The sequence below is a fragment of the Pan troglodytes genome, chromosome 1 (assembly GCF_028858775.2).
Source record: "Pan troglodytes isolate AG18354 chromosome 1, NHGRI_mPanTro3-v2.0_pri, whole genome shotgun sequence".
Classification (NCBI taxonomy): Eukaryota; Metazoa; Chordata; class Mammalia; order Primates; family Hominidae; genus Pan; species Pan troglodytes.
Genome location: NC_072398.2, coordinates 123,056,522 through 123,072,193, shown reverse-complemented (window position 1 = coordinate 123,072,193; position 15,672 = coordinate 123,056,522). Strand labels below are relative to the sequence as shown.

General features: G+C 39.8%; 2 protein-coding genes across 2 annotated transcripts in view; one reads left to right on the top strand and one right to left on the bottom strand.

Annotated features, from left to right (window-relative positions):
- The window catches only part of LOC457936 (neuroblastoma breakpoint family member 6-like), a 52,110-nt gene extending 37,719 nt beyond the window's left edge, over positions 1 to 14,391 (bottom strand). Inside the window, 2 exon segments of the mRNA XM_063816395.1 lie at positions 2,210 to 3,468; positions 13,493 to 14,391. The gene's annotated coding sequence lies outside the window, so the exon portion shown is untranslated.
- The window catches only part of LOC134809780 (mitochondrial adenyl nucleotide antiporter SLC25A24-like), a 51,045-nt gene continuing 48,507 nt past the window's right edge, over positions 13,135 to 15,672 (top strand). The window contains exons 1-2 of the mRNA XM_063808596.1: positions 13,135 to 13,170; positions 13,423 to 14,010. Of these exons, the coding sequence (XP_063664666.1) occupies positions 13,135 to 13,170; positions 13,423 to 14,010 (624 nt within the window). The remainder of the gene's footprint in view (positions 13,171 to 13,422; positions 14,011 to 15,672) is intronic.

The following is a 15,672-nucleotide window of genomic DNA, read 5'->3' as shown; positions in this document are numbered from 1 at the left end:
TGGCTCACAAACAGCTTTAAAGGTGGTTTCTCAAATGTTTATCTATAAAGTCTAGTTACTCAAATGAATTTATCTTCTACTCCAGTTTTTTATTTCTCCATGTTCTGCCTCTACGACAGAACCCAAGGGCCAGTATAAACATAGATTTAATTCTGCTGATTTATAACCAATCAACAGTTTCATTATTACATATGATTCTGTACACTGGGTTGTCAGCCTTCTTCCTTCTTTTACCTGTTCCTATTGGATGTTAAGATGATATGGGCTGAAGGTGATGGCTCAAGCTTGTGATTCCAGCACTTTGGGAGGCTGAGGCAGGAGGATCACTGGAGTCTGGGAGTTTGAGATGAGCCTGGACAACAGAGTGAGACCTCATCTTCTTTTTTAAAAAAGATGATGTAATGTTATTTGCCACTTTTATTAACATCCCTGGACTACAGTTCTACCATTTCTTTTTTTTGAAAGCATCTCTTATTATCATAAGATGTGCTTAAATCTTCATATTTGTGAGCATCATTAATATTATTAATAGATAAAATCTATAATGGTCAATTCTTTGGTTAGGTCAGAGACTAAAATCTGAAAATTAGAAATTCACTATTTCTTTCAGGCGTGTGTGTGCTGTTGTGCTAATCCCTCACTTCTCTCAGAAAAGTCATTGTAGGCCCAAGCCAATAAGTAAACAGTCTGTGAAAGAATGAATGCAAATCCTAGAATAAGTATGTAGTGCCCACTGAGTGGAGGAAAATTTTGCAAAAGTTGTTTTTCTACAGTTGTGCAACTTTCCTCTGAGCCAGCTCATCTGCTGCTTCAAAGGCCCCAAATAATTTTTTTCATCATCTTATGGCCATTGTCATAAACTCCATTCTGCCCCTGCCTATGTCACCTACCATGCAATCTGTTTCACTGCATGGCCTTAGAGGCAGAGACATTTTTCCAGCTTTAAGTGCATTAAGGTTCTCCTGTTTCTGCAAGACAATGGAAGTTAGTGGTTCTCTCTGTTTTTTGGTATTTAAATCCATCATCAGGGTCAGTTGGGAAATATGTTTTCTCCAGAAGCTGTTAGGTGCTGTTCAGTGCAATAATTTTTCAGTTCTTACACTATAATTGATCCCATCTATGCAATATAGTTCCTAAAATCACTTTCTGAGAAGGCCCTTGATTACTTTTTTAAAATAGCCCATCCAGCAGCATTATTATATCTTTCCTAGTTCTTAGAAGGAACATCCTCATGCTCCTTCTGGTGATGTTCCTACTAACAACATGTAATCTGTGAAATGGAACAGAGGGAGGAGACCCATGCCAAGACTCTGTGACACTCAGCTCTGACAGTTGGCAGGCGGACACTCTCTGCAGAAGATTCTCCTGAGGCTGTTTGACCAGAATCCTTGGGAGGTTGAAAGCCCAGTCTTGACAGAACCACCATTCAGAAGGCCAGGTGTGTGGCTCATGCTGTAATCCCAGCACTGTGGGAGGCCAAGGAGGGAAGACTGCCTGAGCCCAGAAGTTAAGACCAGCCTGGGGAACATGGCAAGACACCATCTCGGAAAAAAAAAAAAAAAAAATAGAAAAAGAAAAAAACCCCACCATTTATTATCATCTCCCATTTTATCAGAATAAGCCTGTGGGTGTTGGCTGTCAATTTTCTCACTTACAGGCAACCCAAGCTGACCTGGGCACAGAAATCTCAAGCTCTTTTCAGGAAAGAATGCTCTACTCATCCTCTGTATCACTAGTTACCCAGTGTAACCAGCACAGAGCTTTACTCACAAGGGCTCAGGAAATGCATTTGCTGAGCTCAACAAATTGACAATCCAACTTATTTTGATAAGCAGAGATTTTGTAGTTTAGAGAACTGAATAGGGTAAGCAGAGGAACAAAACAGAATGTTATTTTATTTTGTTTCTAAGAGTACAAAAATCATAATCACCAACCTCTTGGGAATCCCAAGGCAGAATTTTAGTCCTAGACCCCCCAACATCCTCACTACATACATGGAAGTTGCTTTACTCCTTTCTACCTTAGTTATTTGACCTATAATTAGAGGATAAAATACAACATTCTAAAATCCTGGTAATATGGCCGATATATAATTTTATTTTTGATGTGGGTGAGAGTCTTGAAGTCTGGAAAGCATTTAACTTATTAAAAGACAGATCATCACTGATCATTACGGCAAGGACAAATTTAGAAGACTTATTAAACTTACCTCGGCGGGGAGGGGCCAAGACGGCCGACTAGAAGCAGCTCTGGTCTGCAGCTGCCAGCGAGAGGAACGAGGAAGGTGGGTGATTTCTGCATTTCCAACTGAGATACCCAGTTCATCTCACTGGGACTGACTAGATGGTCGGCATGACCCACAGAGAGCGAGAAGAAGCAGGGTATTGCTTCACCCAGGAACTGCACAGGGCAGGGGGACCTCCCTCCCCAGCCAAGGGAAGTGGTGAGGGACAGTGCTACCCACCAAGGGTACTAAGCTTTTCCCACAGATTTTTGCAATCCACAGATCAGCAGATCCCCTCGGGAGCCTACAACCACCAGTGCCCTGGGTCTCAAATACAAAACTGGGCAGACCAATGACAGCTGCTCCCGTCGGCGGCTGTTTGGGCAGGCACTGAGCTGCAGGAGTTTTTACATACTCCAGCAGCACCTGGAACTCCAGTGAGGCAGGAGAAATGTCCACTTCTGTGGAAAGGGGGCTGTAGCCAGGGAGCCAAGTGGTCTCGCTCAGAGGGTCCCACTCCCACGGAAACCCCGCAAGCTAAGACCCACTGGCTTGAAATCCCCGCTGCCGGCACAGCAGTCTGGAGTCCGCCTGGGACAACTCAGTTCCCAGGGGGAGGGGCGACCGTCATTACTGAGGCTTTAGTTGGAGGTTTTCCCCTGACAGTGCTAAGGAGACGAGGAGGTTTGGACTGGGTGGAATTCCCCACAACGCAGCAAAGTGGCTGTTGCAGATCGTGGCCAGACTGCTTCCTAGGTGGGACCCGAAGCCATCCCTCCTCACCGGGAGGGCATCCCTGCAGGAATTCCAGTAGCTACAGTCAGGGGCTTACAGACAGAACTCTTATCTCCCTGGGACAGAGCACCTCGGGGGAGCGGCGGCCATGGTCCGAGGTTCAGCAGACTTAATCTTTCCAGCCTGCTGGCTCTGAAGAGACCAGCTGATCCCAAGGAGGGTTATTCCTCCAGTACAGTGCACCAGCTCTGCTAAGGGACAGTCAGTCTGCCTCCATAAGGAGGTCCCCCTTCCAATCCCGTGCTTCTTGACTGGGTGAGACTTCCCATCAGGGGTCGCCAGACACCTCATGCAGGAGAGTTCCGGCTGACATCAATCAGGTTGATGCCACTGTGGGAAGAAGCTTCTGGAGGAAGGAGCAAGCAGCAATCTTCGCTGTTCTGCAAACTCCACTGGTGATACCCAGGCAAACAGGGTCTGGAGTGGACCCCCAGCAAGCCGCAGCAGACCTGCAGAAGAGAGGCCTGACTGTTAGAAGAAAAACCAACAGAAAGTAACAACAACAACATCAACACAAAAGACCCCACAAAAACCACATCCAAAGGTCAACAGCTTCAAAGATCACAGGTAGACAAAACCATGAAGATGAGGAAAAGCCAATGCAAAAACACTGAAAATTTCAAAAGCCAGAATGCCTCTTTTGTTCCAAACGATCTCAACACTTCTCCAGTAAGGGCACAGAACAGGGCTGAAGCTGAGACTGATGAACTGACAGAAGCAGGTTTCTGAAAGTGGGTAATAATGAATTTCACTGAGCCAAAGGATTATGTTCTAACCCAACGCAAGAAGCTAAGAACCATGATAAAAGATTACAGGAGGTATTAGCTAAAATAACCAGTTTAGAAAGGAACATAAATGACCTGATGAAGCTGAAAAACACAGCACAAGAACTTTATGGTGCAAACACAAGCATCCGTAGCCAAAACAACCAAGTGGAAGAGAAGATATCAGACCTTGAAGACTGTCTTGCTGAAATAAGGCAGGCAGACAACATTAGAGAAAAAATAATGAAAAGGAACAAACAAACCCTATGAGAACTATGGGACTATGTAAAAAGATGGAACCTATGACTGATTGGAGTACCTGAAAGAGTTGGGGAGAACGGAACCGAGTTGGAAAACGCACTTCAGTATATCATCCAGGAGAACTTCCCCAACCTAGCAAGACAAGCCAATATTCAAATTAGGGAAATCCAGAGAACCCCAGTAAGATACTCCACAAAAAGATCTACCCCAAGGCACATAATCATCAGGTTCTCCAAGGTTGAAATGAAGGAAAAAATGTTAAGGGCAGCCAGAAAGAAAGGCCAGATCACGTACAATGGGAAGCCCATCAGACTAACAGCGGACCTCTCAGCAGAAACTCTACAAGCCAGACAAGATTGGGGTCCAATATTCAACATTCTTAAAGAAAAGAAATGCCAACCCAGAATTTCATATCAGACCAAACTAATCTTCATAAGCAAAGGAGAAATAAAATCTTTTTCAGACAAGAAAATGCTGAGGGATTTCATCACCACCAGGCCTGCCTTGCAAGAGCTCCTGAAGGAAGTACTAAACATGGATAGCAAAATCACACACAAAAACACACTGAAGTACACAGATCAGTGACATTATGAAACAACTACATTAACAAGTCTGCAAAATTAACCAGCCAGTATCATGATCACAGGTTCAAATTCACACATAACAATATTAACCTTAAATGTAAATGAGCTAAATGCCCCCAATTAAAAGACACAGAATGGCAAGTTGGATACAAAGACAAGACCCATCGGTATGCTGTATTCAAGAGACATATCTCATGTGCAAAGATGAACATAGACTCAAAGTTAAAGGATGGAGGAAAATTTACCAAGCAAATGGAAAGCAGAAAAAAAAAAAAAAAACGGGTTGCAATCCTAGTTTCTGACAGAAAAAACTTTAAACCAACAAAGGTCAAAAAAGACAAAGAAGGGCATTACATAATGGTAAATGGATCTATTCAACAGGAAGAGCTAACTATCCTAAATATACATGCACCCAATACAGGAGCACCCAGATTCATAAAACAAGTTCTTAAAGACCTACAAAGAGACTTAGACCCCCACACAATAATAGTGGGAAACTTTAATACCCCACTGTCAATATTACACAGATCATTGAGACAGAACATTTACAAATATATTCAAGACTTGAACTCAGCTCTAGACCAAGTGGACCTGATAGATATCTACAGAACTCTCCACCCAAAACAACAGAATATACATTTTTTTTGGTGTCACATGGCACTTAATCGAAAATTGATCACATAATTGGAAGTAAAACACTCCTCATCAAATGCAAAAAGAACTGAAATAATAACAAACAGTCTCTAAGACCACAGTGCAATCAAATTAGAACTCAAGATTAAGAAGCCCACTCAAAACCACACGACTACATGGAAATTGAACAACATGCTCCTGAATGACTCCTGGGTATATAATGAAATTAAGCCAGAAATCAGGAAGTTCTTTGAAACCAATGGGAACAAAGAGACAACGTACCAGAATCTCTGGGGTGCAGCAAAAGCAGTGTTAAGAGAGAAATTTATAGCACTAAATGCCCACATCAAAAAGCTAGAAAGATCTCAAATTGACAGCCTAACATTACAACTAAAAGAACTAGAGAACCAAGAGCAAACAAACCGCAGAGCTAGCAGAAGACAAGAAATAATGAAGCTCGGATCTAATTAAACTAAAGAGCTTCTGCACAGCAAAAGAAACTACCGTCAGAGTGAACAGGCAACCTACAAAATGGGAGAAAATTTTCGCAACCTACTCATCTGACAAAGGGCTAATATCCAGAATCTACGATCAACTCAAACAAATTTACAAGAAAAAAACAAACAACCCTGTCAAAAAGTGGGCGAAGGACATGAACAGACACTTCTCAAAAGAAGACATTTATGCAGCCAAAAAACACATGAAAAAATGCTCACCATCACTGGCCATCAGAGAAGTGAAAATCAAAACCACAATGAGATACCATCTCACACCAGTTAGAATGGCAATCATTAAAAAGTCAGGAAACAACAGGTGCTGGAGAGGATGTGGAGAAATAGGAACACTTTTACACTGTTGGTGGGACTGTAAACTGGTTCAACCCTTGTGGAAGTCAGTGTGGCGATTCCTCAGGGATCTAGAACTGGAAATACCATTTGACCCAGCCATCCCATTACTGGATATATACCCAAAGGACTATAAATCATGCTGCTATAAAGACACTTGCACACGTATGTTTACTGCGGCACTATTCACAATAGCAAAGACTTGGAACCAACCCAAATGTCCAACAATGATAGACTGGATTAAGAAAATGTGGCAGATATACACCATGGAATACTATGCAGCCATAAAAAAGGATGAGTTCATGTCCTTTGTAGGGGCATGGATGAAATTGTAAATCATCATTCTCAGTAAACTATCGCAAGAACAAAAAACCAAACACTGCATATTCTCACTCATAGGTGGGAATTGAACAATGAGAACACATGGACACAGGAAGGGGAACATCACACTCTGGGGACTGTTGTGGGGTGGGGGAAGGGGGGAGGGATAGCTTTAGGAGATATACCTAATGCTAAATGACGAGTTAATGGGTGCAGCACACCAGCATGGCACATGTATACATATGTAACTAACCTGCACATTGTGCACATGTACCCTCAAACTTAAAGTATAATAATAATAAAAAAAAAAGAAAAGAAATAATGAAGCTCACAGTGAAACTGAAGGAGATAGAAACATGAAAAACCCTTCAAAAAATCAACAAATCCAGAAGCTGGTTTTTTGGAAAAAAAAAAAAAAAAGTCAATAAAATAGACCACTAGCAAGACTAATAAAGATGAAAAGAGAGAAAATTCAAATAAACACAATCAGAAATGATATGGGGGATTCATGTACCTCAGCCTCCCAAGTAGCTGGGACTACAGGCATGCACTACCATGCCTGGCTAATTTTTTACCTTGTTGACCAGACTGGTCTTGAACTCCTGACCTCAAGTGATCTGCCTGCCCAGCCTCCCAAATTGCTGGGACTACATGTGTGAGCCACCATACCTGGCCTGTTTCATTAGTTTCTACTCCTATCTTTACTATTTCATCCTCCTTTCTTTCTGTTTATTTTCCTGTTTAGTTTCCTGGGTTTGAAGTTTAGGTCATGGGTTGGCAAACTTTGGCCTGAGGGCCAAATCTGACCTGCCACCTATTTCTGTAAATTGAATTTAATTGTAACACAGCCACTTCCATTTGTTTTTGTATTGTCTATGGCTACAAGGGCAGAGTTGAGTAACTGTGAGAGATCACATGGCCTGCAGAGCCTAAAATATTTATTATCTGGACAGTAACAGAAAAAGGTTGCCAATCCCTGTCTTAAATAATTGACTTTTTTTTTCTTTTCTAGTATATTAATTTAAAGTTTTAATTTCCCTCTAAGTTCTGCTTTCCCTACACTCAATAAATTTTGCTATGTAATGTTTTCATTATTGTTTATTTCAAAATGTCCAGTTTCCATTGTGATTTCTTCTTCACCCATCAGTTATGTAGAAATATATTGCTGAATTTACAAACATTTGGGGATTTTTCCAATTACCTTCCTGACGGTGAACTCCTGTTTTAATTGCACTGCCATCAGAATGTGCTTTGTATGATTTCTGTTCTTTCAAATAAATGGATTTTGAAGTTGTATTTTGTGTTCTATATATGTGTTCTGTAAGATCAATTAGTTAAATGTGTTATTCAAATGTTTTAGATTCCTATTAATTTTTTTGTCTGCTTGTCTTACTGGCTACTGAAAAAGGTATGTTTAAATCTCTAACCATGATTGTGGATTTCCCTATTACTCCTCTACGTTTGCCACTTTAGCATTATGTATTTTGAAGCTATATTATTATGTGTACATAAATTTAGGATTGACCCTTTTATTATTATAAGATGTCCTTCCTTATTGCTAGTAATAAGGAAGAAAGTCACTGCTTCAAGTTATGGGAGAACAAACAATGGGAGAGCAAACAATGCAAGAAAAACAAAGAGAGAGAAGAAAAGTACATTGACATAAGAACTTCATTCACCCTGTTTTTTTTCTTAGATATTTAACAAATTTCAGCTTAGGTGAATAGGATCCAAGTTACAGGACAGATGGTAAATATTTTAGAAAGAAAACAAAGATGTTATTAAACTGAGGAGACAGCAAATTTCATAGCCTCTCCTATGAAGTATTTTTGCCCAGATATTTTTACTAGAATCTGACCATGGCTTTAGAACTGTAGAAAATACAGGCAATGGAGGAACAAGTTAAACAATACCATTAAGAAACAATCAAACAAATCATGATTGTGGAATATTCTACAAGACAGTTGGGCTGGGTTCTTCAAAAAGTCATTGTTGTGGAAAAAACAGTGTTGGTGGTGGACTGGTACTAGTCTTGATTAAGAGAATAAACATAGTAAGGGCAATGGGTAAATTTATTTGGATATTAGTTTGAAAAAATCTGTAAATGGCATTTTGGGGAAAATTGGGAAAATTTGAATATAGAATAAGCATTGATGGTATAGAGGTTATTTGTTTGTTTGTTTGTTTATTTATTTATTTATTTTTAAAGAGACAGGGCTTTGCTATGTTGCCCAGGCTGGCTTCAAACTCCGGAGCTCAAGTGATCCTCCTGCCTTAACATCTCAAGTAATAGAGAATTATTTTTAAATTTCTAAAATATAATTATGGCATTGTGGTTATGTAAGCTAATCTCCTTGTTTTTAGGATATGTCCAAGTACTTTATGGTTAAGTGTCATCATATCTGTAACTTACTTTCAAATGGCTCAGATAGACACACACACATTTATATATATGTTTAAGTAGAATGGAGAGAGACAAAATGTAATTATGGCAAAATGTTAAATTTTATAGGTGGTGAATATATAAATGTTCATTGTGCCATCCTTTTTAGAGTTTACAGTTTTCATAATAAGTTGGGAGAAAATCAATGGGCAAAGTAAGTTCGACATTAGAAAAAAGTAAGAAAGTTTCCAATTTAATTACAAAACTATAAAAACTGGAGGGGATGTTACTAGTTTCTGATTAAAAAAACAAAAAGATGCATATAGCAATAGAACATTTTCCAAGAAATTCCATGGCAAGTAAATATTTTCTAAATTTTCAAGGGATCTTCTCTACATTTTAAAGGAGTTATTTAATTTCTTGTAGGGGTGGGTGGGAGGGGGGAACAGAATGTTTAGACTAAAACAAACAGTGAAAGACTTACTTTTCAATTGTCTATTGATTTCACTCTATTTAGCTACATCAATTTTGGGAATATAATATAAAGATTAGAGAGAAAAATGCTAGCAAAATATAAAGATTAGAAAGAAAAATACTAGCTATTGTAATTTGAGAATTTAAGGTAGCCAGGTACTGTGCAATGTGCCAAACACATGGGGTTCAGGTGAGCAAACAGAGACCCTGCTGTTATAGAATTGATAGTCTAGTAGGGAAGACAGAAATTAATTAAACATTTATACAAATATATAGTTATAAACTGCGATTATAGCTACAGAGGAAAAATAGGGTTCTCTGAGGGCCATTAATAGGGGAAATGAGGAAGTTCTGGAAAGAGTTTCTTGAAAAATATATGAACAGAGAAAAATACTGAACTGAGAGCTGAAGACTGAGGTGGAGTTAAATGAGCAAAGAACAGGGAATGACTTTCATGCAAAGGGGAAAGCATGTGTAATGAGCCTGAAGAAGGAAGAAGAATGGGACACTTTGAGAAACTGAAAAGTAGCTTGTATGGCTGGAGTACAGAAAGCAAGAGTGGTACAGGTGAGTTGGGAGGAGGAAACAGAGGTCAGATGATACTGTCTTTAAGCATAATGGGAAATTACTGAAGAAGGAAAGTATCAGATTTGCATTGTTGGAAGTTTACTCTGGTTAAAGGATAGAGAAAAAAATGGAAAGAGGAGGGTAATCACAACAGTCTAGGCAAGAGATGATGGTAGTTTGGAGACAGAAGGTGTGGCAGTGGACATGAAGATAAGTGTATGGATTTGAGAGAAACTTGGAGAGTGAAACTGGTAGGTGATGGTTTAGATGTGTAAGATGAAGGAGAGGGAAATGTCATGGATACATTCCAGGTTTTCAGTTTCAGAAGCTATATGAATGGTGCAGCCATTCCCTGAAAAGTGAAACATGGAATGAGAAACATATTTTTTTTTGTTTCTGAATTTGAGATGTTCTTAAGACATGAGAGGTTGAATGAAGGTATCTGTGTATGCCTAGAGAATTTTTAAAATTGTAACTCCACAATAATTATAAGTAGATTTCACCATTAGTGGACAGACTTTGTTCCTAAAAGGAATGAAAATTAAATAGTGATGATCATCACATAGTTCCATGAGAGCCTCCGACTATAAAGTGTAATTAACCAGAGATTTTCCCTTGGGGATCCTTGTGAAGTAAATTAATTAATTTTATTTTATTATCTGTTTTAGCAAGTTTTAACTTACTATTTAAAAGAAAGCTAAAATATCAAATTCATTGGACTTTTCCCTTTCCTTGAATTCTCTAGCCATGATATGAGTCCCACAGCTAAATATGATCAGCTTATTTTCTTAAATTTATAAAAGGAGTGGAGTGACAGGATTTTCCAGAGGCATGACTCCATATTTCATAAAGCTTCTTACTTCAGTGTGTTGTAAACTGTGTGGTTTATGAATCAGCAAAACCGCTCTTGGGGAATATTTTGGAAACGAAATCTTGAGGCCGGGCATGGTGGCTCACGCCTGTAATCTCGGCACTTTGGAAGGCTGAGGTGGGCAGATTACTTGAGGTCGGGAGTTCAAGACCAGCCTGACCAACATGGAGAAACCCCATCTCTACTAAAAATACAAAATTAGCCAGGCATGGTGGCACACGCCTATAATCTCAGCTACTCAGGAGGCTGAGGCAGGAGAATCGCTTGAACCCAGGAGGCAGAGGTTGCGGTGAGCCGAGATTGTGCCACTGCACTCCAGCCTGGGCAACCAGAGTGAAACTCCGTCTCAAAAATAAAAAGCAGAAATGAAATCTTGAACCGTCATTATCTGGACACTTGTTTATAAACATGAAAATGTCTTGGCTTTTTCCTTAATCTGCAAAAGGTCTGTATGAAAAGATGCTATATCCATTTTCCCAAGAGGTAAACTTACAAATTAAATATTGAATTTTAAGTAAACCAGAAATAGTTTATTAATTTATTGGTGAATTAAAATCTTCAAGATTCATAAAATCTATTTATAGTTCTCCAAATTTTAATGAACAGTCATAGAAATTTGCATTTAAGTGGATTAGAATGCAATTTATAATACAGAATATAACCTAAGTATATAATTAACCTAGTATTTCATATTAAACAGTTGGAATATTTTGAAGTTTTCCTGAATTCTCTACTTTGTATTTCAAAAAGCTAACATTTCAGTGCTTTATGTGCATTTTAAATTTATTTTTATTTTTTCACCTCTCCTTGCCATATGCGAACATTTAAAATGTTTGAAAGCACTAATAGAAAACTCACGCATTTAAAACTATAATTCATAGCAAAACAGTCAAGTTTGGGCTCCTTTTCTTTCTCTAAAATAGACAAAACAAAATAGAAAGTCCTAAACAGAATTTCATGGCATCAGAATACCTCAGTCTCCTACCAGTGTTGTCAATGGAATAATGGTGACCTCTTATTCCTTTTCTGAGCACTCTTATTTAGAGATACAGACATTTTTAGCTACGCTTGCTTTTTTTTTTAATATTTAAACATTACACGAAATCACCAACGTGACCAAAGTAATTCAGAAAAATGTGTGAGCTCTTATACTTAAATCTGTGTTAAAAAAGACTGAGTTTTTCTTTTTTTCTCTATGTACTTTATACTTTACTTTCAAGCTCCGATCTACTAGAACAAAGGCTGACTGGAACTTCCCTTTACAGTCTTAAACTTATATGAAGGATGAATAGTATTCTCATCCATCCCTACTTTTTTTGCCTCTATCTTTTCAATTTATGTTGAAAGAGACTAGGCCAAAGATATTTTAAGATGTCTATGTATAGCTACATTATAAAGATTAGATGGGTTCTAAAATTGTGATTTAATAAATGTAACTATAATTATATAATTTATAATATACCAAACAACTAGTAATACATTAGATCAGTCCATTTTTCCAGTTTTTCAGGACACAGATATTTCTGCCATTTTATAAATTAAAGATTTTGAGTTACTTTAATATTTGGGGTTGTAACATACTTCTCAAGGTTATTAAAATGTAGTTAAAATCTGCTCTCACTGTGAAGTGTTAAAATTCAGAAGAATATTTGATACCATTTTTTCCCTCTTGTTAAATGCCATGTTTGAATTTGCTGTGAAATTAGAGAAATTTAATTTTCTCAGGTTGGGATAGGGTACTTAATAAATGATTAATGATGGAATTAAGTTGTTAAATTTTCTAAAAATTGAAATGAATATAAATGCACAATTAACATAAATTTGAGTAACCAAAGTCAATTTTTAGTCAGATTCTCCCTTTTTTTCTTAATAGGATTACTAGAAAGATTTGAAACTTAAATATAATCAACTCCTAAAGTTCACATAAATGTGACTAATATAAAGCACATCTTGATAAATTAGTATGTGTTATCATGCCTCATAATTAACAAGGAATTAGAAATTAAATTTGTTTATACGAACTTCTAAAATATAGAGGAAAAATAAACGGCAACTGGATTCCTTAATAGCCCTATAGATAATAAAAATCAGAGATTGATTTAAAATAAATGCATACCAAAAAATACTTTGAATGCTTCAGATCCACTTTAAAGTATTTTGCTATTTATTTTTTCTCTTTATTTTAGAACAAAATTTATGAATAGAAATGTGGCATATAAATTGGAACTGTTATGATGTGTGTTTCATATTTCTGGATTTGGAGACATGTTCTAATTTTAATCTGTATGTATGTTCCCTTTAGTTATTATTTATTTTTATTTTTTGTTTATCAATAGAGATAGAAGTATTTCTGCACCCAATCCAATTAACTGGAAAAAGGTCATATAAGAACATGAAAAATCTAATCCCAGTATGGCCAAAATAGGTTTGCCAACATGGGCTAGGCCGGTAAGGAGGGGAGAGAGAGACAGGGACAGGGCAGAGGCTCCTCAGGAGGCCTTCCCTCTTTAGACCTCTTTTGGGGGTCGCCGGGGTCCTGACCCCCAGGTGCAGGTCCTCCTGGGAGGAAGGGTGGCACCAGAGTACTGGATGCTGGCATAAGAGCGAGTCTGAGCAGCTCACTCCATGCCACATCTCCCGCCGCAGTGACTTCCGGCAGGCACTGAGTCTGTACCGCGAGAATCTTAAAACACCCGCGAGTGCCCTTTCAAGCCTGCTGGGGAATGCGCTCCCTTTCCCCAAACGTCCCTTGGTTCCCCCGTCGACCTACCCGTCCGAGGGTCCTGGGTACCCAACGCCGCCACGTCTGGCACCTCAACTCACGTCTGGCACCTCAGCTCACATCTGGCGTCTCAACTGTCGCGTGGCGCCTCGGCCAGAGGTCCCACAAGGTGGCGCAGCCTCTCCGTGGCGCCCAAGAGCCCGCAGGCGCGGGCGGCTTGGCCCGCGTGGGCTCCGAACTGCGGCGGCTCCGCTAGACAGTTGCAGAAGCTGGCGGACGGCCGGGACCCCCTGCTTTGCGCAGCCAGGCGTCGAGGAGGCGGCGACGAGTGCCGCGGTGCTGGCTGGGTGGCCGAGTGGTCCCCGCAGCCTCTGGACCCAGCCATGCTGCTCTGGATGCAGGGCTTCGTGCTGGAGGCGGTGGCCTGCCAGGATGGCGATGACTACTTACGCTACGGGATCCTCTTCGAAGACCTGGATTGCAATGGGGACGGCGTGGTGGACATCATTGAGCTCCAGGAGGGGCTGAGAAACTGGAGCTCCGCGTTTGACCCCAACTCCGAGGAGGTGAGACCGGAAGGTGGCACAGGCAGCCTGGGGAGACGTTGGGCAGAGGGAGAAGCAAACCCTGCCCTTTCCAGAGCTGCTTTCAAAGGCCTTTGGAGTAAGGGTGGGGTTCTCCTCTGTGAGCCTCGTCACGCAGAATAATGCGACCCAACGAAACATGTTCTCAATCTTCTTAAAATAGCCACTTTCCGGCCGGGCGCGGTGTCTCACGCCTGTAATCTCAGCACTTTGGGAGGCCCAGGCGGGTACATCGCCTGAGGTCAGGCGTTCGAGACCAGCCTGGCCAACATGGTGAAACCCCCGTCTCTACTAAACAAATACAAAAATTAGCCGAGCGTGGTGGCGCGCGCCTGTAATCCCAGCTACTCCGGAGGCTGAGGCAGGAGAATCGCTTGAACCCGGAAGGCGGAAGTTGCAGTGAGCCGAGATAGCACCATTGCGCTCCAGCCCAGGCGACAGAGCGAGATTCCATCTCAAAAAAAAAAAAAAAAAGCCACTTTCCCTAGTGACAAAGACCTTCAGGGGGCTTTTGGGGAGATGCTGTTTCTGGTGACTCGTTCAAAATTTATGGAACCAGCACACAACGTCAGGCGCCATGTTAGCCTTTGTGCAGAAGTAAAGGAACATCTCTTTTCTTAGGGGTTTCTCTGCCCAGGGCAGTGTGCTTCAGGGTCGTCTCCAAACGACAGGCACAGATAAGAGCCCCAGAGCTATTCTCTTTCTGACATCCACACCAAGGTCTAGGGGAAGTCAGACTTTGATCCATGGGTGTACACTTCAGCTGATTGTTTTAGAACCTCATCTAAATTAGGAATACCTTCCTTCTCTAGGCCAGTCTTGACTTGATTATTTTTAAACTATTTAGAAGGAAGTTTCAGAATATCAAGAGAAAAAAATTATTTTATTTCTTTTCTGTCAATGCTTAGCAGTCTTCAGATATAACTCCTATTGAATTTTAGGAGTTATGTCTGAAGACTGTAAAGCTCTTTATTGGTGAGATTTTTTTTTTTTTTTTTTTTTGGTTGTTGCTAGAAGTCCAAACCATCTGGACTCCTCTTTAGTGATGCTGGGCATCTTTACATGTGCTTAGTAGCCATTTGTATAACTTCTTTGGAGAAATGTCCAAGTTCTTTGCTCATTTTCAAATTAGGTTTTTTGTTGTTGTTGTTGATTTTTAGGAGTTTTCTGTATAGTTTGTATATGAACCCCTTATTATATATATGATTTGCAAATGTTTACTTCCGTTTTATGAGTCTCCTTTTTACTTTTGATGCACAAAGTTTTAAATTTTCATGAAGTCCAATTTGTCGTGTTTTGGTTGCCTGTACCTTTGATGTCATGTCTAAGAAATCACTGCCAAATCCATTGTCGAGAAGATTTTGCCCTGTGTTGTCTTCTCTAAGAGTTTCATAATTTTAAGAGTTACATGTAGGTCATAGATCCTTTTTGAATTAATTTTTAATAGGGTGTTAATTAAGGGTCCAATGTCATTCTTTTGCATGCAGATATTCAGTTTTCCCAGCTTCATTTGTTGAAAAAACTGTCTTTTCCCTATTGAACGGTCTTTGCACTGTTGTCAAAAATTATTTGAGCACATATGCATAAGTGTTTATTTCTTGGCTCTCTATTCTATTCCACTGGTGTATATTTCTGTCTTTATGT